Source organism: Salminus brasiliensis, chromosome 16 (assembly GCF_030463535.1).
Source record: "Salminus brasiliensis chromosome 16, fSalBra1.hap2, whole genome shotgun sequence".
NCBI lineage: Eukaryota > Metazoa > Chordata > Actinopteri > Characiformes > Bryconidae > Salminus > Salminus brasiliensis.
The window spans coordinates 32,003,429-32,029,046 of NC_132893.1; the positions used below are offsets into that span (position 1 = coordinate 32,003,429).

At 41.3% G+C, this 25,618-nt stretch overlaps 1 protein-coding gene across 1 annotated transcript in view; it reads right to left on the reverse strand.

Moving 5' to 3' along the window:
- Positions 1–13,505, reverse strand: part of itga2.2 (integrin, alpha 2 (CD49B, alpha 2 subunit of VLA-2 receptor), tandem duplicate 2) — a 34,340-nt gene extending 20,835 nt beyond the window's left edge. Inside the window, exons 1-3 of the mRNA XM_072658727.1 lie at positions 13,418–13,505; positions 6,502–6,625; positions 387–496 (exon numbers count right to left, since the gene is read on the reverse strand). Coding sequence (XP_072514828.1) covers positions 387–496; positions 6,502–6,625; positions 13,418–13,463 — 280 coding nt within the window. The 5' untranslated portion in view covers positions 13,464–13,505. The remainder of the gene's footprint in view (positions 1–386; positions 497–6,501; positions 6,626–13,417) is intronic.
- Between the last annotated feature and the right edge of the window lie 12,113 nt (positions 13,506–25,618).

The window sequence follows — 25,618 nt, forward strand, 5'->3', positions numbered from 1 at the left end:
CATCAGACTTTAAAAACTCAACATCCTAAACAATCAATCGAACCACAACAGTCTACAAAAATAAGCTATATAAGCTAATAAGTAAAAGGCCAGCCAAGGATGTGCCTCGGCCCACTCACGTCTGTACTGGACATTTATGGAAATTATGGTTCAATACAGGACGCAGGACGCTGTGTTTTACGGGACGAGTGGCAACCCTAGTTCAAAGTAAGTGTCGTAAGTGCTATCCTAACTAGCCAATAAAGCTAAAGACACTCCAGGGATCGGGCTAAAACATACACTGAGAATCTCAAAGTCCAGAGATTTACTGACCTAGGGTCCTTTTTAGGAGGCAATGATTCTGTACCCTAGGCAACGCAGAGAGAATAACAGACAGGTTCGCTTACTCTGAAGGTTGAGCTTCTCGCAGGTGGACCCCGGGCTCGTGATCATGCACTTATAAACATCTCCTTTCCTGTTCTGAGTGTATCCAGCCCAAGGAGATCCCACCAGTAACCTGCACAAGAACAATCAGCATTTTCAGAAAGGAACAGGGGTAGTTTTACTGTATGTTGCCCCCTTTATTAAAAAACACGTACGATAAAGCTTAAGCTAAGCACTAAGCAGTTCATAGGAATGAGCCTCATTCACCAATCCTGTGAAGGATTCGGTCTCGAGAACAGCCCTAACGGAAAGTCAAGTGCAGAACTGATCAGAGCTCATTATCCTCGTAAACTGGACCAATCCCAGATGAGAAAACACTGCTGGACGTCCAGAAAGTCGTAAAAAATTCATCAAGAAGAAGGCATTTCTTCTTAGGAGCGGCTGGCGAATGAGGCCCAATATCTTATGCTTACTTATTTTTGTGTAATGGATGAATTCATTAATAAGAACCGTATTATACTAACCATACATGAATAGACAAAAGTATTGGGACACCTGCACACTTTCATTGTTTTGTACGAAATCAAGGCTATTAAAAAGAGCTTATCCTGCATTTATTGGACTAACTGTCTACTATGCAGAGAAGAAGGCTTTCTACTAGATTTTGAAGAAGCATAGCTGTAAGGATTTGATTGCATTCAACAACAAGAGCATTCATGAATTCAGGATACTGGACGATCGCCACCCCACATCTCCAACTCTCATCCCAACTCATCAAGTATCGAATGGAGCACCACTATCATCCATCATCCATCATTGCAGACACACACAGTCCCACTGCTCCGCAACTCAATGCTAAGGGGCGCTGGACCCCTCTAGCCCACTCCCGGTATTAAAGGCATTGGCACGGTGCCAGTGAGTTTGTGTTTATCTGCTCCGGGGATCCCTTTTTATTGGAAATACGTCTCTAGACAAGCTGTACATGTAGATTTGCGCAGTGTCTGTGTTGTCAATCAGCTACTAATGCATTCGTTAGAAGGGGTGTCCAAAAATATTTGGACATATAGTGCACTGAGAAGTGTGTGTGAAAAGTATTCACAGTAGTGTATCATTAACTATAACACCCTGAACTGAACTGTGGGTTTCGAGTGTGTCTCTGGTGTGTACAGTAATTGATGGACGCTGCGGGTCCTAAGCCGCTGATTACACCTGCTTGGGCAGGGAACGTAGAGTTAAGGGGATTTCACTGGATTGGAATGCATAAAAACAGTGTTTGAGATGATCAGTGCTGGTCAGAGTGTGTGTGTGTGTGTGTGTGTGCATGCAATCAGCAGTGCATATGATAAGAAGTCTATGTGTGTGTGTTTTAGTTTATTGTCTTATTGGATTATTGACTGGCTGTCTAAGATTTGGCCTATTATTATCAGTTCACGCTCCTATAGAAATAGTAATACATGTGTGTGTTTGTGTGTATGTGTGTGTGGGTGTGTGTTTGTGTATGCCAAAGCTTCCTTTGATTACATACTGTGGAGAGTAGAGACACACCCACAAGATTACACATAGCCTACAGGCAATAAGTCACACTAGCCTGACACAGGCAGAGACTGAACCCACCAGAGGCATGCCCTTGTAGGGTAAAGAGGTAATAAGCAAAACCCCTCCCTTCCTGGAAGTAAAAACTTCTACACACTAACCTTAGAGTCTACTGTCTACCTGTAGCTTCGTCAGGGAGGACTGACAAGAGTATAACAACATAGGGGCATGATGCACCATTCAGCGATTCCTTAAATATGATCTGTCACTGTTGTGAAATGTCTGGCATTTGGCTGGTAGGAGAACGTAGAGTTAGGGGTCATAAGACTTATCAGTCTTATAAGTGTGCCATGAACCCCTGGGGTTCCTGCCATGGGGAGGGCGGTGGTGTTACCCCCTACATCACAAAAGCAGTAACTTAACTTTAATGTAGATTCATGTACAGGCGTTAATGCAAGTACAATAAAAGGACAAAAGTATTGGGACACAATACTTCTCATTCATTGTTTATTCTAAAATCAAGGCTTTATCCTGCTTTTGTTGGAGTAACTGTCTCTGCTGTGCAGGGAAGAAGGCTTTCTACTAGATTTTGGAGGAGCGTTGCTGTGAGGATTTGATTGCATTCAGCAACAAGAGTGTTAGTAAGGTCAGGATTTTGGATGACCACCATCCAATCTTATCCTCCAACTCCCCAACTCATCCCAAAAGTATTGGATGGAGCACCACCTTCCATCATTCCAGAGAACACAGGCAGTTCCACTGTGTTCCAATGGGATTGTCTTAAAGCAGAAGTATGCAATAATTGGTATTTTTGGCTCCTGGGCTCCCCCTAGAGTTGGGGAGTTTCGTTCACTTTTACATCAGAGTCGTACAAAATACAAATCACACTTTGAGCGCCCCCTCATGGACAGGTGTACACATGCTGAGAGATATGGAGGCAGCATCTGTAGGTCAAGAAGCATGTGGACTGGAGCAGCAGAGTAATACTACAGTAATACTACTTACATCAATATGACTCGGGGTTACTCAGTGTTACGCAGTTCCCATTGCTGACACAGATGTGCAAATGCACACACACTCAAGTTGTTTAGTCCCTGTAGACAAGCACTGTCAGTAGAAAAGTACCACTCTCTGGAGCTTTTTGGCACCGTGCCTAATTTCACGCATGGGCTATAGAGGGGTACAAAGCCCCCCAACATTGAGCTGTGGAGGAGTGGAAGAACTGTGTTCTCCGGAATGATAGTTGGTGCTCCACCTAATACTCTGGGGGGGGGGGGGGGGGGGGGATCATCCAACATCCTGACCTTACTAATGCTCTTGTTGTTGAATGCAATCAAAAATCCTCACAGCAATGCTTGCTCCAAAATCTAGTAGAAAGCCAGTACAGACAGTCACTCCAACAAACGCAGGATCAGCTCTATTTTAATGCCCCTGATTTCAGGACACACACACTGAATGAGCAGGTGTCCCAATACTTTTGTCCAGGGAGCAAAAAGTGCAGTGTTAACATACAGTTTCCAACCCCCTGCTCCCCCCACCCCACATGCTCCTACTCATGACCATGGAGAGTCATGTGTGTGAGAGAGCCACAGCGTTGGGGATGGGGTGTATGAGTCTGACTCAGGTCGAGCTGTCCGTTGAGTCGCTGAGCGAGGGCAACATGACGTAACCAACTCTGACTAATTAAAGCCCGCGCTTGGACAGGAAATGGGTCGCCTAACAAATACAAAGCACCGTGGCCGAGTTGCATCATAAGAGTGAGGCACGGAGGGGATTTTGGTGATGCCTGTGACCAGTTTATAAATGTCTAGACAGCTCAAGATAACTGTGAATAATAAACCGTTCCCCTTAAAATAAACCAGGGCCTGGAAAAGGCTATGAAATCACAGCCATGTGTACACAAGCTGCGTCAGAAGGCCGGGGCTTCGGTCTTACAGCAGTTAGAGGACTTGACTCACCGTTCCGAAAAGATTAAGGCTTACTCCGTTTCTGTGGAACCAACCTTTTATGTGGTTATGCCCCAGTCTCAGTTCATTTTGCAACCTCTCTTTATCTTTCACACTGAATTCACACCAAATGTGACAAACCAGCATCATGTAAACATAGTGTGAGCGCAGCTGCAGTGATGCCCAAGCATCATTTAGTCAATGTCGTGCAAAAACCTAGTATCTTACACATAATGTGCATCTGGCAGTTGTTGTTTTTTTTTACATTGCATCAGAATTTCAGAATGAATGGACCAATAGAAACACTCCAAATTATTCAGAATAAAATCCCTACACTGACCTCCATCACGTGCCTCAGTAAAATGTCGCTGTGCCCCTCTAAAATCACAGCAGTGCAAAGTTCATTTTACTCTGGACTGCTGAGCAGAACAGAACTACAGGACACGCCATGCAAAATTACTACAGGCACTACATTTCCCATAATGCCCCAGCGTCATTCTATAAGTGAGTAGCCATAACTTACATGACTTACAAACATACTGTCCAGGGAAGGCCTTCTGTTGCATTTTGAATGAGCATTGATGTGAGGATTTGATTGCATCCAGCAACAAGATCATTAGTAAGGTCAAGATTTTGGATGATCAACTCATCCAACTCATTCATTTACATTTACATTTAAGGCATTTAGCAGACGCTCTTCTCCAGAGCGACTTACAAAGTGCTTCACTGTTTACTCAAGAAGAACCTCAGCTAGTTTAAATAGACTAAAAGTCAAAGATCCTCTAAGTTTAGACTCTACTAAACACAAGTCAGTAAGGAGACCACTCTGCTATTCACCCAAGTACTCTCAGAAGAGGAGGGTCTTCAGTCTGGGTTTGAAAACAGCGAGCGTTGGACTCTGTTGTTCGGACACCCAGGGGAAGCTCGTTCCACCACTTCGGTGCAGGACAGAAAAAAGCCTGGACGAAGTGAAGTGGAGTTCATGACTGACTTTAGGGACAACACTACCAGCTCATAGTGCTGCATGTATTGGTACTGAAGCATCACGCTACGGCACACAGTTCACACTATTAGGGTAAATATGGTCATTTTACAAGGCTGTGCCCCTGCTACCTTCACTTCTCTGTCCCTCTCCCTTTTGCACGTAGAGAAAGAGAGAGAGAGTCATCTACAATCAGTCTTTTCTTTCTTTAATCCTCATTAACTGAAAACAACATTTTGGACATTCTGACCATTTCCTTCTTATTTCAACCCATAAAATAATGGTGGATCGAACGAGGACAATGTGTCAGTGTTGGTGGACAGCTGTAGACCATACTCGTTGAAACACACCCAACATGCTTATATTTTACTGCTTACTTCACTACGGCTGTAGCAGTTATTACACTTATAACACTATATGGGCAAAAGTATTGGGACACCTAATCAAGGGTATTAAAAAGAGTTAATCCTGCTATTGTTGGAGCGACTGTCTCTACTGTGCAGGGAAGAAGTAGAGCTTATTTCTAGATTTTGGAGGAGCATTGCTGTGAGGATTTGATTACATTCAGTGACAAGAGCGTTAGTGAGGTCAGGATGCTGGATGAGGACCACCATCCCACCTCATCACCCCCCAACTCCCCAGCTAGCTCCTCCCAAAAGTACTGTATGGAGCTCCACCATCATTCCAGAGAACACAGCTCTTCCACTGCTCCTCAGCTCAATGCTGGGGATCCTGGCGTTAGGCATGGTGCCTATTCTATTGGCAGTGAGGCAAGTTAGAAGGGGTGTCCACAAACATTTGGACATAAGTGTACATAATAATATTATTATTGTTTTTTTGAATCCCAGCTAACCTACATCCTAAGTCCTCACTGTTAATGAGTTCCCTAAAAAAACAACACAAACACAATGAAAATATAGAGCCTTGATGGGGGATTTTATAGGACCTGCTAATTCAAGCTGTATATTTGCACCGAGGCCAGTATCCTGTACATTGTCCACACCATGGCTGCTGCATCCGCTGGAATGTGGAGAAACCGTGGCACAGTTGGGAAAAGAGCCCACATGTCTGTTTGTGCAGCGAATGAAAGGAAGGAACCGGGTTCTGCTGAGATAAATTGTAAAGGAACCCAGCGCAGGGGGAGATTGCCTCCATGCAGACGGCATTATAGACGACCACAGGAAGCGTGTGCATGTGTGTGTCTGAGTGTGTCTGAGTGTGTGTGTGTGTGTGTGTGTGTTCTGTAGTGTGAAGCGAGGAAAGATATAAAGAGGTTGTCTGGACATGTATAAAGATATCATAAGTGTGTGTGTGTGTGTGTGTGTGAATATAAGCCAATCATCCGGATCCACATTAACTGAACACACTGTTCTGTCCTTTCCTATTCACGCTGGAGTGTGTATGTGTGTGTGTGTGTGTGTGTGTGTGTGTGCATATGAGATGAGTAGCAGAGAAGCAAAGTGAGCGAGATATGCTCTTCAAAATAAAGGTGCTTCAGAGAAGCTATAGGAGAACTAATGGTCTGAGGAGCTTCACTTCATGGAGCTTCTTCACTAATTTCAAGGTTCTTCCCAATTCACCCATCTCTATTACACACATGGTTCTTCATGGTTCTTCAAAAGTGCCATTGCTTTTTATGAAATGAAGGTTCTAACTGGACACAGAACCGCTGTTTACCATTTGCCCTGGTGATTGGAGAACTGCTGCACCGTGTATCCAAACTCCTCCAGAGCTGCTCCTGAGAACACTTTGGCTCCTGCTGTTCCCACATTAAACCCCCAGGTCTGCTCCACGCTCCAACCTGCCGAAACAGACACAAACACACACACACACACACACACACTTAGCATCATACCTTTACACACAACCTGCAGGGCCAGCCCCACCACTGACTAGACATGCACAGATTCCGTTAGACCTACAGCAGACTATCACTATTCATCATCTATTCCAACAGGCATAACTAACACAGGAACACAGTCAGCTATCAGCAGAGCACGGTGATATGCGCTGGATATGCTTCCCATCAAGCCCTGTTTTACAGATAACAGCTATTTACATGCATGCATTGCACCAATAACCAATATGCACTATGGTCTCGATGCACTCTATCTGTATTCATTTGCATATCTCTTGTCGCTATCCAAGGAAACTCTCCAAAATAGCGACTTTACAGAAGAAGGCACAGATGCTGTTCATTTTAGTGGAAGTTAAATAGTGGAAGTTAAATAAGGGTTTATTACAAGTCATTTAAAGAGCATTTCTATTTACACAGTGTACACAGAGCAGCCGCAGGGTTCAAATGACGGAGGAAGTGAAAAAAACAAGACAAAAATGGAGATACATGTTTTTGCTCTCTAGAACTTCTCTCCACTAATGGCTATGGCATCATCAAGGACTGAACAGGTGATCTCCCAATGACAGGGCCAACACCTGAGGTTCTGTCCATCCCAACACTCTTGTTCTGTCTAAGGTGCTGCCGTTATGATCCGAGGATCTCCGAGTCACGCTACTTGCCATCAGCAGCCAGAGTCAAAGAGGCCACAGCTGACCTTGCTGTCTCAGGTGTGGGTTGATGGCGCTTCCTCCATACATCATTCCTTGCTTATCTGACCAAGGTTCTTAAAGGAGCCAATAGTGATCTTCTATGGCCTGCAAAAAAGAACCCTTTGGGTACGGTGGTGTACTGTACTGTTCACTTAGTGTGATGTAATTCAGTACTGTGTATTTACTGTACTGTAATTTAGTATTTGCAAGACAAGACCATGCCTCCAACATAAAAATGAAGACACTGTATGGCTGTAGAAGGGGAGAGAACCCTCTGAGAGAACTTTGGGGAACTCCTGTTCAAGCTAGAACCAGAAAGCTAGACCAGAACTGAGAAAGAGAAGTAAGGAACAAGGAGGACATGGAAAGGTGGTAGGTAAGCTAGAGATGGCCACCACATTGGAATTAGGAGGATATCCAAGCATGATCCTCCTCCCACACAGGTTAAAAGGTCAAAAGTATAAGATTCCTGAGCAACTCTTTGGAGGTTCCTTAATGTTTTCTTCAAAACTATGGAGGAACCTTTAAGGAGCCCTTTTCTTCTAAAAACCTTCCTTAAAGCACCTCAAGATGTTCCTCCACTGTCTCAAACCTCCAAAGGTGAACAGTGTGTGATATATATATATATATATATATATATATATATATATATATATAAGGGATAACGGCTCCTTATCATTATCAATATCCGAAGAAATGGCTTAACGTTTTCTATACTCTTCACACGACATACACAAAACCACAGGAACCAGTCCACACATTCATCCTCTCCATAGAGAGAGCATTATCTTCTGCTCTAATCCCTCGTCTTCTCTCGACTTCTGATGTGATTACGTGGGTTTAGAGAAGATTTATAGACATTCCACACATTCAGATGCTGGTGCTGAAGCCTGACTCTGAAGATCTGAAAGCAATGGAGTGCAGGCAAGTTTGATCCTGTTCCTAATGGAGCTGTACACAGTGTTTCATACCAAGCCAATTTGGAACTGCGAAAATACTGGGCTTAGTAACATTAACTCCATAAGCTCCAGTTTCGAGATTCAGGTACGGCTCGGCCTGAGCCGCCATCCCTCAGGATCCATGGAAGATGAGGATCCAGGCTTTTTTTTTCTGTCCTGGCACCAAAGTGGTGGAACGACCTTGACTTCTGTATATTGTAGTATCTAAACTTAGAGGAATCTTTTGGATCCTAGCCAATACAAAGTAACTAAGGTTTTTTTTTGAGTAAACAGTGAAACAAGTTTCAAATTTCTTTATTTTCTCATATTAACAACTCAATTAATCTAAATGTAATCAATATTCATATATAAGAATATACATATATATTATAATCATATATAAAAATGTTCACCCCTTACAGATTGTGGTTTACATACAAACACATTTACACTTGTACATTTACACTCTAATTAACAACTCAATTAGTCTAAATGTAATCAATATTCATATATAAGAATGTATATATATAAATTATAATATATTTTATAATCATATATAAAAATGTCCACCCCTTACATATCGTGGTTTACGTACAAACACATTTACACTTGCACATTTAAAGCAGCAGTATGCAAGAATTGGCATTTCTTGCTCCTGGGCACCCCCTACAGATTGGAAGTGAAATTCTCGCTCTAAACTACACTTAAAGGACATGCTTTACACATGCATTTCTGGACAAGCTGAGAGATATTGACAGAACCGTCAATGAAAGTGAAAGAAGCATGTGATCTGAGGAGGTAGTGTGCCATGATTTTACACAAATATGACTATGTAGCGTTGTGCAGTTCTGGTGAGTGTTATCCTTCCCTCTTCACCAGAGTTATACAGTGCCCGTCGAGCCCGGAGTAGCAACAACAGAGATGCTATTCTGGCCGTTACAGCTCAGTGAAGCACCAACATGAGTGTGAAGCTGTTATTTTATGGTCCAAATGTTGCAGAAAGATGCTTTAAGTGTAAGCCACAGGGATCAATTGAGTTTAATGTGTTAGAACACTTCATCAGAAAACCTCCTGATAACCAAAATTTTTCAGAAGTGACTCACAGTGGAAACTTTGTGGTCTCATGCAGGGCTGCACATTTAATGTGATAGTCCACATTAGAGCTCAGCCACAAAAACAAAAAAACACTAGCGTGAAAACGAGAATGCAGTAACAGCAGCACATGTGCTGACTCTATAAGCACCTTATCTGTCACTGTGGAGGAGGAAAAAAAGGGCCTAGAGGCTGCATGGACGCGGACACAGGCGTTAAACAAAGAGACCCTTAAAAAGCCAGCCAGCGGAAACGGCAGCCGGCCTGAGAGGGAACCTTGAAACAAGAGGCGAAGTGAGCGAGGGTCAGAGGAAAGACAGAAGACAGACTAAAGCACGGACATGAGAGAGGGGAATGCGAAGTAAAGGTCAAGCAGAAGGTCGGAGAGATAGATAGGACGAGAGAGAAAGAGAGAGAGAGAGAGAGAGACTATCTGACCCTGCTTGCTGATTCTCTTCAAATATGGTTCCAGTTCACTGGCTGCTTTATGGCCAGTAAGCCGGATAACCCATTTCAGAGAGCTTCGCTGTGGCCCATTCAGAGTGGAATAGAGGAGATTGTGTCACGAATGCCATTTCCCTGCAGTCTGGGCCGGATTTGCTTACAAACAACACATTCCAGCCACTACTGTTGGAACCAGGTTCTCTGTGTTCATGGTCGAAGGTCAACTTTGACTTATTTGAACTGTAATGTTTATATATATATTTTTAATTTCTACTTATCTCCTAGTTTTAAGCATGTTGAGATATTCACAGAATTCTGACAGATGATGTAAAAGTGCAGTTCATTGAGGGTAAGGGTTAACCCCTTACATTCTGTATGTAAGCCCATAGCTCGCTCCTTCACTCTCTCATAACTACATTACTCTCATAATAAACATCAACTAAACTGGCCCTAAAATAGAACCCTGTGGGAGATATACGAGATATGCTGGTCAAGGCTGTTCTGTGGTCAGCCTAACTTTCTTTCTAATAGGTGTAATGGTACGATCACGTTGTATTGGTTTTGGTTTTCTGTCTTCTAAAGCAGATATCCATGTGTTGACATCCTTCCTGTGTGGTCGCCGGGTGTTAAAGTAGATTGAGCATGCTAGTCTTCTAATCTTTAGAAGCCCATCTTGCTACAATGAAAACCAGCTTATTTTAAAGCTTTGTAGGTTTTTTTTATTTTAGGAAGATGTATCGGTATTGGTATCAGCTGATACTTACGACTTAATAAAGGTGCACGTATTTGTCACTGTACAGCGAAATGTGTTCTCCGCATTGAACCCATCTGTGGTAGTAAACTAGTGAGTACACACACACCCAGAGCGGTGGGCAGCCAACTCCAGCACCCGGGGAGCAGAGAGGGTAAAGGGTCTTGCTCAAGTGCCCAACAGTGGCAGCTTGCCAAGCCTGGGAATTGAACCCACAACCCTGTTATCGATAGCCCGGCGCTCTAACCGCTGAGCCACCACTGCCCCGGATAATATAAATACTGGGATTGGAAAAGAAAAAAAGCAGTCGTTCCATATCTGATCATTATTGATCTCATTATGCTGATCATGATGCTAATCTCTGCTACGCTAAAAGATCATATTCATATTACAGTTTGATATTCTGTATATATATGGGGGGTTGAGAGGTAAACAGAGTGATCCAGCGTGGTCTGAAAGAAAGACCTGGATTTCTTTATAGTGATAGTGAATTGAACCAAGGGTTGCGATGCTAACAATTAGGCCTGTGACAAACCACTATTATCATAGGGGATAACTTTAATGGATAATTAATTATCAATTATTTGGATTATGAATGCCTATCAGCTTTTAAATTTAGCAGACTAGACAAGACAAGACAAGCATCTTCACCATTAATGTTCGACACAGATGGAATTTGGGTGCGGCGCCTGAGGAGCAGACAGGGCTCAAGGGCCCAACAGTGGCAGCTTGCTGAGCCTGGGTATCGAACCCACAACCCTCTGCCATCAATAGTCCGTTCACGTGACTGACAGCTGCTCAGTCTGTGTGTGTTCTCTGCAGATCTGCGTCCAGATTGAGGAAATGATCAGTGTAAAGTAAAGTATCAAGTTTGGTAACCCACCCTGTACCGTTCCTAGTTAGCGCAAGACCAAATTCGGTCATCGTTTTTTCGGGGACTAAGTCCATTAGTCCTTGCACCCCTACTAACAACACAAATATGGCCATTTTATTTACCATTCCAATCCACCAGTGAACACACTCGTGTCTTCTGAGTTTTATATGCAGTGTTTATGATGGTAAAACTGGGTTATTCTGAAAAACACATGTTCTGTAGGGGACTGGTTTTAGAAAAAACAACGTCCCTACCAAGAATGACACCAAACCTCACTTCACTTCACTCCCCTTTAACTCGCAACAGTCCGAACAGGTTCAGTCGTCCTGATTGGAGACACGTGTTCCAGCAGGCAGAGTCTTGCATGCGCCTGCAGAAACATCTGTCCAAGATCAGGATGAAGGACCCTTTCCTGGGAACTTTGGAGCTTTGATATTTTTTTGGTTATAGATCAGGGTGAGGAGAACAGAGTCTGCCCATGAGGAAATCTGATATATGGCCATAAGTGCCGATATATCGTGAAGGACTGGGCAATACATTTTAAAATACATGTAGATATACTGTAAATCATACACACATATGTATCAAATCGTCGCTGTCCTGCAAAATCCTGACAGTTGTTCTAAAAATGGACCAATAGAAATGCTCCAAATCTCTTTACATTGACTTCCATTGAAGGTTAAAGGGCTTATATATATATATATATATATATATATATATATATGTACACACATACATACATATTTATATACACCATTTAATGTATGTCTCATGTATCATGGCAGTTGTTCCAAAAATGGACCAATAGAAATGCTCCAAATCTCTTTACATTGACCTCCATTGAAAGTTAAAAGGCTTATATATACATACACATACATACATATTTATATACACCATTTAATGTATGTATGATCACATGTGTCGTGAAAATGTCTTAAAATAGTATTTTTACCATATCATAATATATAATATTATATATAAAACATGTATCTCCAAGTCTGTTTTTAGTTCTCTCCATGGTTTGAACACTGTAGCTGCTTCTGTACAATGCGTCAGTGATTCTGGATGAATGGACCAATAGAAATGCTCTAAATGTATTGGAATAAACTCTTATTTTATTATGACTTCCATTTAAAATGAATTAATTCTCCTTTCAGATGTTTTTCATTGGACAGCTATAATATATATATATATATATATATATATATATATATATATATATATATATATATATAGTAAGTCTATAAATAAATAGCAATAATCGTACATATATATGTAATAGATGTATGAAATATATTGCCGTTGTGCTGCAAAACTTTATATCCACATTTTTCACATTTGGTCATAATTCGCTGTCCTGCCGAATGAGCCAATAGAAATGCTTAAAAATGACGTTCATTGAAGGTTGTTGCTCAAGAAGGTTGTTTCCTTCTCTTGTAAAGCTGATGCAGACAGTGATAATTTCATTTTTAGATTTTTAGATTAATGTTTGTATATTGTGAAACAGCTTAACTAAATGTCCTATATTGCCAAACAGCCAAATTTCAATGAATTGGCATGCATATCACATATATCCAATTTCTATATGTGATAAATATATGTTGTATATAAAGAAATTCCATATAATTTAATTCTATATATTGCCATATATCAGATTCCTGTATAAGCTACACAATTCAGCCCCTATGCTGATAGATGCTGGATGTGCTAAGGAGCTCCACAGCTGTAAACTCAGCACTGCAGGAGTTCTCGGACCTGATTGATAACCCACATCTGCCTCCAGAGAGCACAAACACTCACAGAGCACTTAGGTGAAACCACACTGCAGGACAGGTGGATCAGTCATGGAGCTGGACTCACTCCCAGTGCCCTACATGTGGAGTGGTCAGTAACCTCCACCTAGACCTCAAACGAACACACGGGTTAAGACCAGTGACAGCTCCTTACCCTGAATCGCCAGGATCACCAGCAGGATGTTCGTCATTAAATCCATGGTTCTGGACAGTCTTGTGGAGTTCAGTGCTGAAGGGTCCAGCTGCTCCTCTGTCGCGCTTCTCAGTTGCCATTGGGCGGGGCAAACACAGGAGCCTTTTTTATATTCCCCACCCATTTCGAGGTAACCACGCCCCCAATGAGCGTCTATGGTAGTTCATACACGCCCCTAAAAGCAATTACTGAATGAGAAGGATGGAGTCTGTGTATGTGAAATATATGCATTTATATATATATATATATATATATATATATATATATAATTTGCTATAAAGAATGTTTTATAGCATATTAATATACATATTTCAAAATGTCACTGATCTATTATATATATTATATGATTTCGTGAAACATATTTATGCATATTTATACTACTAATAAGATTAATAACGATAACAACAACAACAACAACAATAATAATAATAATAATAATAATAATAAAATATATATATAAAACGTTAAAAACGAATATTAATAATAAATGTATACATACAAAATCTATGAACATTTACTACTAATAATAATGATTATGATCATATAAAAAACAATAATAATAGCAAATAAAAATATAATGGTAATAAAATATATAAATAAATAATAATAAGAAGAAATACATAAATAAAAATATAATCATCATAAAAATATATAAACATTGATTAATAATAACAATTCAATTATAATAATAATTGTTTATTTCTTCACGTATTCATTTATTTATTTACTTAATGCAGGGCTTCATATGTGGGACTTCTCAATTTGCATATCTTAGCATATGCAAATTTAGAGCTTAATTAATATTTTATGGTAAATTTAACAAATTAAAACATCATATAAAGGCTGAATGTAAGTTGTTACGTCAAATAAGCAAACTTGAATTTGAGGACAACGTCTAATGCCGGAACAGTGAGGACAGAGGACTGTTTACGTTGATACACTACATGGACAAAAGTATTGGGACATCTGGCCACGCTTCCATCATTCCAGAGAGCACAAGCTTAATGCTTAAGGGCGTTATACCCCTATTCTGTTGTCAGTACTTCTCTACAGGGACTAAACACGCTGTGTGTGCATAATTTTGGAAGGGGTGTCCACAAACACCCCTGAACACACAGCCAGTGTATCCAGCTATCATTCCTGCTAGCTAGCTGGGGTCCACCACTACTTATGGAGGGGTTTATGTGGGTATATTAACCTCTAGGGTTGCTCTATAAAAATATGTGACACGTTAAATGTGTCTTTCGGTGCCCAGCACAGGTTTTGGGTCAGTTGTCGGTGAAAGCCAGAAGTTTGAACTGAGCTCAGTGAATCACTGCACCGTTCGATTCATGTACCGAGTCCTGTGCTATAACTCACGACTCGTAGTAACTGCTAGTCCAGATAACGCTGTTTTTCTGCTCGGTTTAATACAGTGTGACATAAAATCACAGCGAAACCCAACTTTTATTCGTCATTAGCTAAAAAGAAACCGAGCTTTAGCACAATATCCTGTGTACCATATATATATATATCTATATACTGTGACCACCCGTATTGGGATAAGACCGCTTGTGACTGTAGGTACTATTGGGCAGGGAGATGGGGTCTGTCGGAATAGAGGTGGGTAATAAAAAAAAACCCCTAAAGAAACAGCTGTTCTGACGCAATCAAGTAAAGTAGAAGCTCAGTTTGTTGGGAATTCCCGCAAATTAAGCCCACCTCCAGATAAAGCAACCTTATATGGGAAGCTCCATTCAGGACGACAGGCAGGCAGGCAGGCAGGCATGCAGGCATGCAGGCCACACCTTAGGTCCACTTGTGAACTAAGAGGAAGTGACTAACCAGGTTAAGAAATTACTGTGATTTTACACTTTAGAAGAATGACCAACATGAGGTGGGCAGAGCAGACTGTACGTCACACAGAGAAAAAAAAAGCCCCATGTCCATTTCTTCAAGTGCAGAGACTATTAAAGAACTGCGGTGGGACCTTTAGTACAGGAACTGGGCTGTGGTGGACTCTGGTCCTCTTGCTTTGGGCCTGAAGTCTCATCCGAATTTAGACATTTTAAATTACTTAAATAAATAAAACGTAATAGTGAAAACCTATATATATATATATATATATATATATATATATATATATATATATATTGACATGCGTAAATAAATCGTAATAGTGAAAACCTCTTAACATCTTAAATTAAATCAGTATATCTAAAATTTCAAAATATTTAGGTACCTGTGCCAGTTTGTAATGTTGTAAAGAGTACGGTGATTAACGTAACTTAACCCAAGTGAAAAATATCTAAAAACAATCTTATAATACCAATATATAATTCCCATATAAGGTTGCTTTTTCTGGGGGTGGGCTTCATTTGCGAGAATTCCCAACAAACTGAAGAACCATCCTACAGCTGGAAGGAGAGAGCTGTGGGCAAGAGCAAACTAGTCTAGCTTCAGCCAAAACATCAGAATGAACTTCAACCCAGAAAGTGAATTTAGACATTTTAAATAACTTAAATAAATAGAACTTAATAGTGAAAAACAATATATATATAAATATACATTTGGCATGTGAAAAGATCTTAAATTAAATCAGTATATCTAATATTTCTAAATATTTAGGTAATTGTGCTAGTTTGTTATGTCGTAAAGAGTACGGTGATTAACGTAACTTAACCCAAGTGAAAAATGTCTAGAAACAATCTTATAATACCAATATCTCATATAAGGTTGCTTTATCTGGAAAAAATGTAAATAACTTAATTATTAATATTAATATTTTTTCTAGACAGTGTTGCTGCTGTTTACTTTTTATTAAATGACTATGTTTGTGGTCCTTGTGCAAGATCAGGAGATAATTGGGATATAAATAAAATAATAAAGTGATAAACAACAACTACCACTAGATAAAACACACTGTGAAGGGGGGGGGGGGTGAATGTGGTTGGGGGGCAGCTCAGCTAGCTAATACAATTGAAGGGGAGATCAGCTCGACTGGCTAACTAGTAGCACGATAGCTAATAGAGTCGAGGGGAATGAGCTCAGCTGTGGAACCTCAAGCGATTTGCGCTGATTAGTACAATACTCATGCCTGGCTCTGATTGGCTGTATTGTGCCTCATTAAAAGAGCACTCCAGGCCGCAACACTCCTTATAACTTCAGTACAAATGGGTACAGCTAAACTGATGTAGGCAGTTTACACTTGCCTATTCACCAGATACTCAAACCAGGCTGATTTTGCAGCTTAGTTTTCCTGAGTTAAGGTGACCTTTGACCTTTTAACATGGTGAAGATGACAGAACCAGTATTGGATGGTACAGAATTCTTCATTTTGAACATTGCAGCTGCTGTTGATGGTTTTGCAGCTTAGAGCCCGGACTGTACGGACTTGGGTGGTGAATGGTACAGCGTACACTCGACGCGTGAAACTCTTATTAAATTCATTTGACCATGTCCTGGGCCACTGCCTCACATATGCAGGGACCAGATCTTACCTCAAGACTTGTGTGAAGCCCAGTTCACAGGAAATACACAGTTGGCCTGAGAATGATGTCATAACAACCACACAGTGAGTGGTTGGATGCAAGTAGGTCCTTCATGCAAAGCTCATTCTGACTCTTAGCAGAATTTATGGTGCTGACTGTGGTGTGGAATTTGCTGCCACATGTAGCTTCTAGCTAAGTCACCCTCAGAGATAATGTAACTGATGAGAGCAGTAGTTACTGTGGTGTAATATGGGTTCCTCTGTCTTTGAATGCTGTTGGTTGTGGATAGGGGAATTTTCCCGGTCTAACATTTTATTTATTTTGAATTTTTAACCCATTTTCTAGCAGCACTTCTGCTGCACCACTCTGCTACTAGTTCACCCCAGATGGGACTCGAACCCACAATCCCTGATATAGGAGGCCAGTGCCTTATCCATTAGGCATATTGGGGCTGGATTTCTTAACACTATATACCCAAAATCAAGCGTTTTCATTAACTACCACTCTGCTAGCTCCATACTGCTAGCGCCACACTGTGGCAATATCAGGAATCCATAGTTTCATGTCCAACACAATGGTCCCTAGAAAGAGACAATGTCTAGCAGAGGAAGGTTTCAATCCATCGACCTATGGGTTATATCCAGCACGCTTCCACTGCACCACTCTGCTATTCGTCTCAGATGTACAGGACTCACTAGCAATGCCCCCAACAGTACGATGTCTCCTCCGTTTCCAACTGATGCAGCTAATAGACGACCAACGTCACACAAGGAGTGATGTGGGGAGGAGCTGCCATCAATGAACTCACCCAGTTCTGCTCCCTCTGACTCCGGCTGCTGATGGCAAGCAGCGTGACCTGGGATTCAAACCAGCAATCGCAAATAATGGTGACAGAGACTTATGCTGCGATCACATGCGATTGGAATTATGGTAAATACGATATACGAGTATTTGCAGGTGGTGAGGATGGAGGTGGTTCTTCTGGTGGTTCTTCTTCTTCCATCTGGAGATAAACTAACAGAGCTCTAGCGTTAGTGTGAGGAAGAACTGCAGCATGCTCGCTCACAGCTTGATCGCCTGTTCTGCTCAACAGCTTGAGGCGGCTTCATCGAACCCGTGACGGCGCCATCTAGCGCTCTAGAGGTGATAATGTGGGTCTGAAAGATTCGTACCATTTTTATAATTGTAGCGAGTAACGATGCAGCATGTAAACAAGCAATGTAATGGAGTAAAAGTATTAAACTCATCCAGAATATACAGTGAAGTAAAAGTGGAAGTAAAAATACTCCAGTAGATACAGATACAGTATTTTACTTAAGTACTTAAGTACAGTAGTGAAGTAGCTCTACTTCATTACTAAACATCTCTGCTTAGGAAATTGCCCACTCTGCTAGCGCGGGCCAGTTATTAACATTACATTAGCCATCTTTTTGGGTTGAACAGTTGAACGTGACATGCTTGTAATTACGACTTCACAAGTGGAAGGAGATGAATCCTTCAACTAGCATGAGAACGTAGCATTAGTCCACTGGACCTTCGGAAGCTCCAGAATTTTTGCTGTTCACCGTCATGCAGTTTATTAGGCAGAAAGGTGGGCTTATGTTTTTTTCTAAACTTGAAGTGTAACCCATCACTTTCTCTAAAAGGTCTGTTTTACAATTTCCAATACTGGTTACTCAATGTTCAATAAAGGGCCTCCTGGGCACATCTGTCAGGGTTGGTGGTTCTTTCTCTCATGCCACAATATCTAAAAACGGAAATGGCATCATCTAAAAACAGAAGTGAAAGGATAATGCTGGCTTAAACAGTAGGCAAAATAAGCTAGAGCATCACCCTTCAGCCTCTTTTCATTTACATTTACATTTACATTTATGGCATTTAGCAGACGCTCTTCTCCAGAGCGACTTACAAAGTGCTTTGCTATTTACCCAAGAAAAGCCTTAGCTAGTTAGAATAGACCAATAATTCAAAGGATACCTCTAAGGATACCTCTTTTCAGAGCGTGTTTGTTTTGTTGTGGTCATGCCTATTCATATAAGCCTGCTTTTATTGTTGTTATTGTTGTTTATTTTATTGTCTTAATGGTCCCTCAAACCCCTAAAACCCCTAAAAGTTCATCAATGATCTTATGCGTTTGACACTAAAGTGTTCTAATGTCTACAAGCCTAAGCTACATACAAAACCTTGTATCTCCAGAACTGTAAGTTCTTGAATTTCAATAAAAGTCAGTGTTAAAAATGTATTTCTTATTTGGAACATTTTTACTGGAGAAACTCCAGATCCCATCAGAACAGATGCAGGTAAACATAAGTACAAAACCCGAATTCCTCATCCTGAAGAAAGTAGTGAGATCTTGTGAGCTGGTCTGAAGAACAGAGCTCGGTTCTTACAGGTTTCTCCTGGACACCCCCCAGTCCAATTCCATCAGCAGCAGCAGCAGCTCACCTGATTTACCATCATTAAGCCCTGATTTACCACCAAACCAGGTGTTGATATGAGGAGAACTCTAAATAATACTAGACTCCATGAGAGAGGAGAACTTTGGAGATGTTCTAATGATGAACACAGTGATGGAGAACCTCCACCACTTTCTGTAGGAATGACATTGATATGATATTAGTTACTTAGTTTTACTGAGTAAATAAACCCTTACTGTTCACATACTTTTGCACAGTACCGTATACTATTTATTACAATCTGAGAAGGTGCTGCATTTATAAATATAACACTGAATGCATCGAATGTGTCTCTTCCTGTTGTGGCCAACCAGTAAGCCCAAAAGCAGAAGATATCTTGTGCTAAGAGGAAGAACAATTGGCCATAGAACGCTATCTATAGATTTACTTGTTGTCAACAACCCATCAGATTCGGTGGGGCAAAATAACCTGACCTGACATCCTTAATGTTTATGTATACAATGCCCCCATGATGTCTGGGACTAGGACACATGCTATCCTTGCTATCCTCCAATCAAATCAAATCAAATTTATTATTACAACTGTCGTTGTCACAACACAGCTTTACACAATCAGTAAACAGTCAGAGGACAAGATATCAACAAGACATAAAATCCTAAGACCCCCAGTGAGCAGCCAAAGACTCACAAGAGGGACCCGACCCATCCTCCTTTGGTCAGAACTATTTATAAATTATTGATAAACGTCGCCGTAGTTCCACTTAAGACTGTTCTACTGCTCAGGTGTGCAACATAATCTTAATATCATAATATAATAATCATAATATAATATAACTAATATAATCATGGCAGTGATGGTAAGAGTAATGAGAGTGACAATGGTTAAAGGTGGGAATAATAATGTTAGTAGTGGCAGATAGTTAAGAGTCCATTGTCATTGAGCAGGTAGCAGTGGGCAACTGGTCTGACACGGGTGGTAGGGAATGGCCAATCATGACTGCTTTGTTGTACTTATCCTTGCTATATCCCAAACGTGATGGTGCCCTGAAATGAGGGGGGCTGTGTAACATGGTGAAACCTGAACTGTACGCAGATTCCCTTCAGTTAAAGTCTGGAAGGTGTTCTTAAACTGTGGGGACAGGATATGGTTTCATCCCAATGTGAACATGAGCAATAGTCACAAAAATTGTTCTCATCTATGAAATAGCTACTGAAGGCAAGTTATATCTACCCATTCTCATTAATTTTACTCACGTATTTATTAATATCGCAGTATTTATCACAGATTGCACATCGCATTGTCAGATTGCAAACCCTTTACAGTCCCTAAAGCCTGGTTACAAATTAATTTTTTATCAGTACATAAAAACAGACCATAATATCTGAACCTTTCTAAAACTCTCACTGAAACGCTCTGTTTTACCAGCGGGAGAACCGCACGCCTTTCTCTGGTTTTAAAACAGCACTTAGGTCATTCAGGCTACTGCTAATGCTAACAGACACATACACAAGCTAGCTATAAAACCTCAAATCACACACAGTACATTTACCCACTATAAACCAGTTATTACACACCAGTAGACCAACAATGACTGATAATAGTCCAGAGTGTGTACCACTACACATTCACACACACAGGAAGTTGAATCATTGACTTCTGGTGAAATTTCTCATATTAATTAATATTGCAATATTTATCAAAAAGAAAATGTCACTGCACATCGCAATGTCAGTTTTTTTCTAATATTGTGCAGCCCTAGAGGACAGCACTACAGTCCCTAAAGTCTGGTTACTGATGAATTACCCTTAAATTAGCATAGAAGGTTATTATAGTGGGGAGTAATTAATGAAGAACTGATTGTGATGATCGTTAATTAGTGCTTAGTTCAGAAGTACCTAAGCATTAATTAAGGAACCGCACTGTACACTCTGTTTACGTACAAGTTAGTAAAGTAACTTAGTCTGGACCTTAATTACCCAGATGCCCATGCACAGATTTGCATATTTTTACATTTACTGTATTTATAGTCTTTTTACTTATTGTCTGTGCACCCTGTCTCATGTCTGTCTATTGTCTGTCTATCTAAGCGCTATAGCGCATAGCTATAGCTAAACGACATAGCCTAGCAGTGTTGGGTTGTGCTGTACGAGCCTGTATTAGCATAATGACAATCAGAGACTTAGCCTAGCAGTGTTGGGTCTTACTGTACGAGCCTGTATTAGCATAATGACAATCAGAGACTTAGCCTAGCAGTGTTGGGTCGTACTGTACGAGCCTGTATTAGCATAATGACAATCAGAGACTTAGCCTAGCAGTGTTGGGTCGTGCGTTACGAGCCTGTATTAGCATAATGACAATCAGAGACTTAGCCTAGCAGTGTTGGGTTGTACTGTACGAGCCCGTATTAGCATAATGACAATCAGAGACTTAGCCTAGCAGTGTTGGGTTGTGCGTTACGAGCCTGTATTAGCATAATGACAATCAGAGACTTAGCCTAGCAGTGTTGGGTCGTGCTGTACGAGTCTGTATTAGCATAATGACATTCAAAGACTTAGACTAGCAGTGTTGGGTCGTGCTGTACGAGTCTGTATTAGCATAATGACAATCAGAGACTTAGCCTAGCAGTGTTGGGTCTTACTGTACGAGCCTGTATTAGCATAATGACAATCAGAGACTTAGCCTAGCAGTGTTGGGTTGTACTGTACGAGCCTGTATTAGCATAATGACAATCAGAGACTTAGCCTAGCAGTGTTGGGTTGTACTGTACGAGCCTGTATTAGCATAATGACAATCAGAGACTTAGCCTAGCAGTGTTGGGTCGTGCGTTACGAGCCTGTATTAGCATAATGACAATCAGAGACTTAGCCTAGCAGTGTTGGGTCGTACTGTACGAGTCTGTATTAGCATAATGACAATCAGAGACTTAGCCTAGCAGTGTTGGGTCGTACTGTACGAGTCTGTATTAGCATAATGACAATCAGAGACTTAGCCTAGCAGTGTTGGGTCTTACTGTACGAGCCTGTATTAGCATAATGACAATCAGAGACTTAGCCTAGCAGTGTTGGGTTGTACTGTACGAGCCTGTATTAGCATAATGACAATCAGAGACTTAGCCTAGCAGTGTTGGGTTGTACTGTACGAGCCTGTATTAGCATAATGACAATCAGAGACTTAGCCTAGCAGTGTTGGGTCGTACTGTACGAGCCTGTATTAGCATAATGACAATCAGAGACTTAGCCTAGCAGTGTTGGGTCGTGCGTTACGAGCCTGTATTAGCATAATGACAATCAGAGACTTAGCCTAGCAGTGTTGGGTTGTGCGTTACGAGCCTGTATTAGCATAATGACAATCAGAGACTTAGCCTAGCAGTGTTGGGTCGTACTGTACGAGTCTGTATTAGCATAATGACAATCAGAGACTTAGCCTAGCAGTGTTGGGTCTTACTGTACGAGCCTGTATTAGCATAATGACAATCAGAGACTTAGCCTAGCAGTGTTGGGTTGTACTGTACGAGCCTGTATTAGCATAATGACAATCAGAGACTTAGCCTAGCAGTGTTGTGTCTTACTGTACGAGCCTGTATTAGCATAATGACAATCAGAGACTTAGCCTAGCAGTGTTGGGTCTTACTGTACGAGCCTGTATTAGCATAATGACAATCAGAGACTTAGCCTAGCAGTGTTGGGTTGTACTGTACGAGCCTGTATTAGCATAATGACAATCAGAGACTTAGCCTAGCAGTGTTGTGTCTTACTGTACGAGCCTGTATTAGCATAATGACAATAATATTGCACTGAATGTTTGAAGGTAAGGAGTCTACAGATGACTTATTTACTTTATGGGACATTTACGGTTTAATAACTGGTCGCTTCTTGTTTTTTGTCCACTCTGTTATCTTGGTGACCACGTCCTTATGTCTTTGTGGCCAGTCATTCCTGCAACTTCTGCATTTCTATTTCACACCAAAATGATCTTAAAAAAAAGAGAAAATGAGAGAAGACGTGATGTATAACACACTGTTGCTGGAAATACTAAGAAATTCCACGTACTGCAGTTCGTCACAGTGCGTTAGCGAGTCAGTAAGCGAGTGAGTAAGTATTTAGCTACAGTAAGTAGTTACTGATCAAGTGGGTTTGATGCTAGACTACGTTTACTCCAGTCATTTTATTATATGATATTTTACTGAAATGTCAGTATTTTAGGCCCTTCCACCAACCTATAGTACACATTAGACAGGTCCCAGACCTGCACTATAATAAATATGACCAGCTTTGACTCAAATACTCAAATAATAATAATAAAATAATACAACAAATAATAAGAGATTAGTCCTTAATCCTAAATATGAGCCCTTAAAGGGCATTTTCACCCTTCCCCCGAATACAGTGGCAGTGGTGGCTTGGGCTACTCGGATACTTGGGCTCAGCAAGCTGCCACTGTTAGCACCTGGAGCAAGGCCCTTCGTCCTCTTTGCTCCCTTGGTGCTGGAGTTGGCTGCCCACCGCTCTGGGGGGGTGTTTGCTAGTGTGTGTGTGTTCACTACCACTGAGTTAAGTTAAATAAATGACCTGGAGGACCCTGGAGGTCCCTCTCCAGGTCATTTCCTGCTCTACCACACTACCTTCTACTCAGGAGGGGCTTGTTTATTAGCTCATAGGCTGGATCAGGTGTGCTGGGAGCAGCGTAAACCCTAAAATGTGCTGGTCCACGTTTGGGATCTAGTACTCTGGATGGTTCCACTGTATTGTCTAAACATCTGAACAAACAGGAAATACTTAAAAGTGAGAGTTTCACTTCATGACCTTCTGAAACACCTTCTGAAGTACTTACCAGTGCTTTTAGAACGGCCATATCTCAAGAACCTGCTGTAGGAGATGGAGGATGGTGTTAGTATACAACCGAGTGTAAAGGTTATCCATTAACTACTGAGCAGATACTGAGCTTCTTATGAAAACGCAACAGCTAAAGCTCTTGTCCTTCTTCCCCAGGTGAAGGCCTGTCAGACAGGGTGTGGCAGTCCTTGAAGCATATCGTGAGCCGAGCCCAGCCCAGCCAAGCCCATAAGAAGGGCCTCATTCACCTGCCTGCTTGGCGCACGTCCTGGCAAAGATTGGCAGGTCATTAAGTTATCTGATGGGCTAAAAGAATCACGCTGCAGGGGAGCGCTCCACTTTCAGCTGCCGGGGCAGTTTTGTTTAGTGCTCTGCTTGTAGGCAATGTGCCGGGACAGGCCCGGGGCAGAGGCATGCTGAATTCATACATTTCTGCAGTTTCAGCTTAAAATTTTAAATTTCAGCTTATTTGAACCACAACTGAACTTGGAAATGGAAACCACACACAGACATATTGAGAAATCCCTCGCTGTGTTACTGAAACAACAGCAGAAATCGTCAGAAGTGTCAACCGCACTTCTCTCTCTCTTTCCCACCCCCGCCTCTCGCTTTCTGACTATGCTTATGCATGGTCTTCAGCAGGTTACAGAAACACACACACACACTGTATGTCCAAATGTTTGTGGACTCCCCTTGAAATGAATGCATTCAGCTACTTAAAGTTGCACAGATGTGCAAATGCACATCCACAGCTTGTCTAGTCCCTGTAGAAAACCATTGTCAATAAAATAGGACTCTCTGGAGAAGATAAACATGAGCCTACTGGCACCATGCTGCCTAATGCCAGGCGTGGGCTAGTAGAGTGGTATAAAGCCCCCCAGCATTGAGCTGTGGAGGAACTGTGTGTGTTCTCTGGAATGATAGATGGTGCTCCATACAGTACTTTTGGGATGAGTTGGGGTGTTGGGGATGAGGTGGGGTGGTGGTCTGCCACATCCTGACCTCACTAAAGCACTAAATGCAATCAGATCCTCACAGCATTGCTCCTCTGAAATATTTGTGAACTCATTGTGAGGTTCAAGAAACCAGTTTGCGACGGCATTTGTTTTGGGACATGGTGCAAGATTGTAAGATAAGATAATCCTTTATTAGTCCCACTGTGGGGAAGTTCATGCAGGAAGATGCACATGGTCAGCAACAACAGTACCCACTCAAAAAGGCTGTGGCACTGAAGCGTTGTTCAATTGGTATTAATAGACTCAAAGTGGGCCAAGAAGACATGCTCCAAATATTAAAACCATTAAGAGCTGACTCACACTTTAATGGGAGATGTAAAAGGGGTACATACATTCACGACCTGTTGTATTATCATAAGGGTTTTAGAAGCTAATAAATACTTCATACCCAGTTATATAGAAAAATGTTTGGACAGTACTCCTAGTA